The following is a 1,975-nucleotide window of genomic DNA, read 5'->3' on the forward strand; positions in this document are numbered from 1 at the left end:
GGGATCGCTTTCGCAGCACGTTCGCTGCCCCTCCCGTGCGTTGCTCCGCTCGTGGCTGGCGGAGCACGACTCAGGAGGACGAAAAATGGTCTCGCCCTCCCCGCACCCCTCGCTGGTGCGTACACCGGCAGTCCGGGGCCATAGCCGGGCTGCCGTCCTCCTCTTGGCCGTATGAAACGGATGCGTGAGACCCCCATCTCACACACCCACGGCTGGAGGGAATATCCTATTTATTCTGCCCCGGGCAATGGGGCTTGGAGGCCGGGAGGAAGACCCGTGCGTCGTCTCCGTCGGGCGAGATCGGCCCTCTCCCGAGCCCGCTCCGCAATCTCCTTATGGACCATGACCGTCTTACAGAAGGAGACTACGGCCTCCCACGCCGATTCCCTGCGTAGCATCGCCGACACGACTGCCCGCAGGGAGGGATTTCGCCCGATTTCCAGGACCAAGACCTGCCTCTCCGCAGTCCACGCAGGACACGCCTCCAGCGTATGCTGGGCAGTATCTTGGTCCGCCCCGCAGTGGTGACAAACCGCCGTCGCTTCGCGTCCAATCTTACACAGGTACTCTCCAAAGCAACCGTGACTGGTCAACACCTGCGTAAGTCGGAAGGTGACTCGTCGCTTCCTACGCATCCAGGCCTCGAAGGCCGGCAGGATCGCACTCACGACGCGTTTATGCGCGTACCAGTCTCCAAGGAGACGGGCGCACCACGTCGTGAGTGCCCTTCGCTACTCCTGCCGCGTGAGTGCTCCGAAGGTGACTCGTCGCTTTCTACGCATCCAGGCCTCGAAGGCCGGCAGGATCGCACTCACGACGCGTTTATGCGCGTACCGATCTCCAAGGAGACGGGCGCACCACGTCGTGAGTGCCCTTCGCTGCTCCTGCCGCCTGAGTGCTCTGAAGGCACTAGCATGGTATGGCACTTCCACCACTTTGACGAAGGGCGCGAATTCGGTCATAGACCCTCGCGTCCCTCTCCACCAGGATGTCCAGAGTTGGGAAGTACGCTAGAAGAGTCGGCGCCTCGAAAGATATTGTGCGATATCCCCGTACCATGCGGATGGCCACTCTTCGCTGCAGACTCAGGATCTTAGTCTTGCAGCGGCGGGCGCACGTCAGTCGATGTGACCAAACGGGCGCACCGTAGAGGGTCATCGATCGCACGACACCAGCATAAAGGCGACGAACCTCCTCCCTCGGTCCCCCGAGATTAGGCAGCAGTCTGTGCATCGCACCCACTGCCTTCTCGATCCGGGGAGCCAGGAGCTTGAAGTGCTCTTCAAAGCTCCAGCGACCGTCCAGGACGAGGCCCAGGTATTTCATGTACCTGGCCACCTGAACGTTTGAGTCACCTACGCGAATGATCTGCGAACGGGGCGGTGCCCGGCCCACCGGCCACTTGTGGAACCATAGCGCCTTGGTCTTATGCGGCGCTATCCGAAGGCCCAATTCGCAGATTTTTGCGACGACGATTTCAACTCCGAGCTCGGCCTGCCCGGGGCATCGATACGTCGCAAAGATCAACGAAGATCAACGTCATCGTGTCCCTGAACCAGACCGACTCACCCTCGGGGTCAGGCAAAACCTCCTCAGCGTTTTGTGGCCAAGCCGCGACGATGGCGGCGGCTTCGAGATAATCTCGATTCAGCCGCTTGAGGGCCCATCGTCGCGACAGGGTGTCCCCCTGATGACGGCTGGAGCGGTCGGGACGGCAAATAGCCACATCGAAAACGATGTGGCGGTGATCAGATAGCGTGACCACCTCCTCAGCGACACGCCACCCCGAAAGCATGCGAATAGCAGGAGGAGTCGCCCATGTAAGGTCCACGACCGACTCACCCTGCCACCGCACGCATGTGCTCTCCGACCCAATGTTTACGAGTCGGAGGTCCAAACCAGCCGCCCAGTCGAGAAGCGTCACTCCCCTCAAATCGTCTTTAGAGTTACCCCAAACCCTGGCGTGGGCATTGAA

The 1,975-nt window shown here is 61.1% G+C and overlaps 1 protein-coding gene across 1 annotated transcript; it reads right to left on the bottom strand.

The window, feature by feature from the left end:
- Positions 1-230: 230 nt before the first annotated feature.
- On the bottom strand, positions 231-635 carry LOC124542473. Its single transcript, XM_047120419.1, has one exon. It carries the CDS (start codon positions 633-635, stop codon positions 231-233), a length of 405 nt encoding a protein of 134 aa, XP_046976375.1.
- Positions 636-1,975: the final 1,340 nt, after the last annotated feature.

Source organism: Vanessa cardui, chromosome W (assembly GCF_905220365.1).
Source record: "Vanessa cardui chromosome W, ilVanCard2.1, whole genome shotgun sequence".
NCBI classification, from domain to species: Eukaryota; Metazoa; Arthropoda; class Insecta; order Lepidoptera; family Nymphalidae; genus Vanessa; species Vanessa cardui.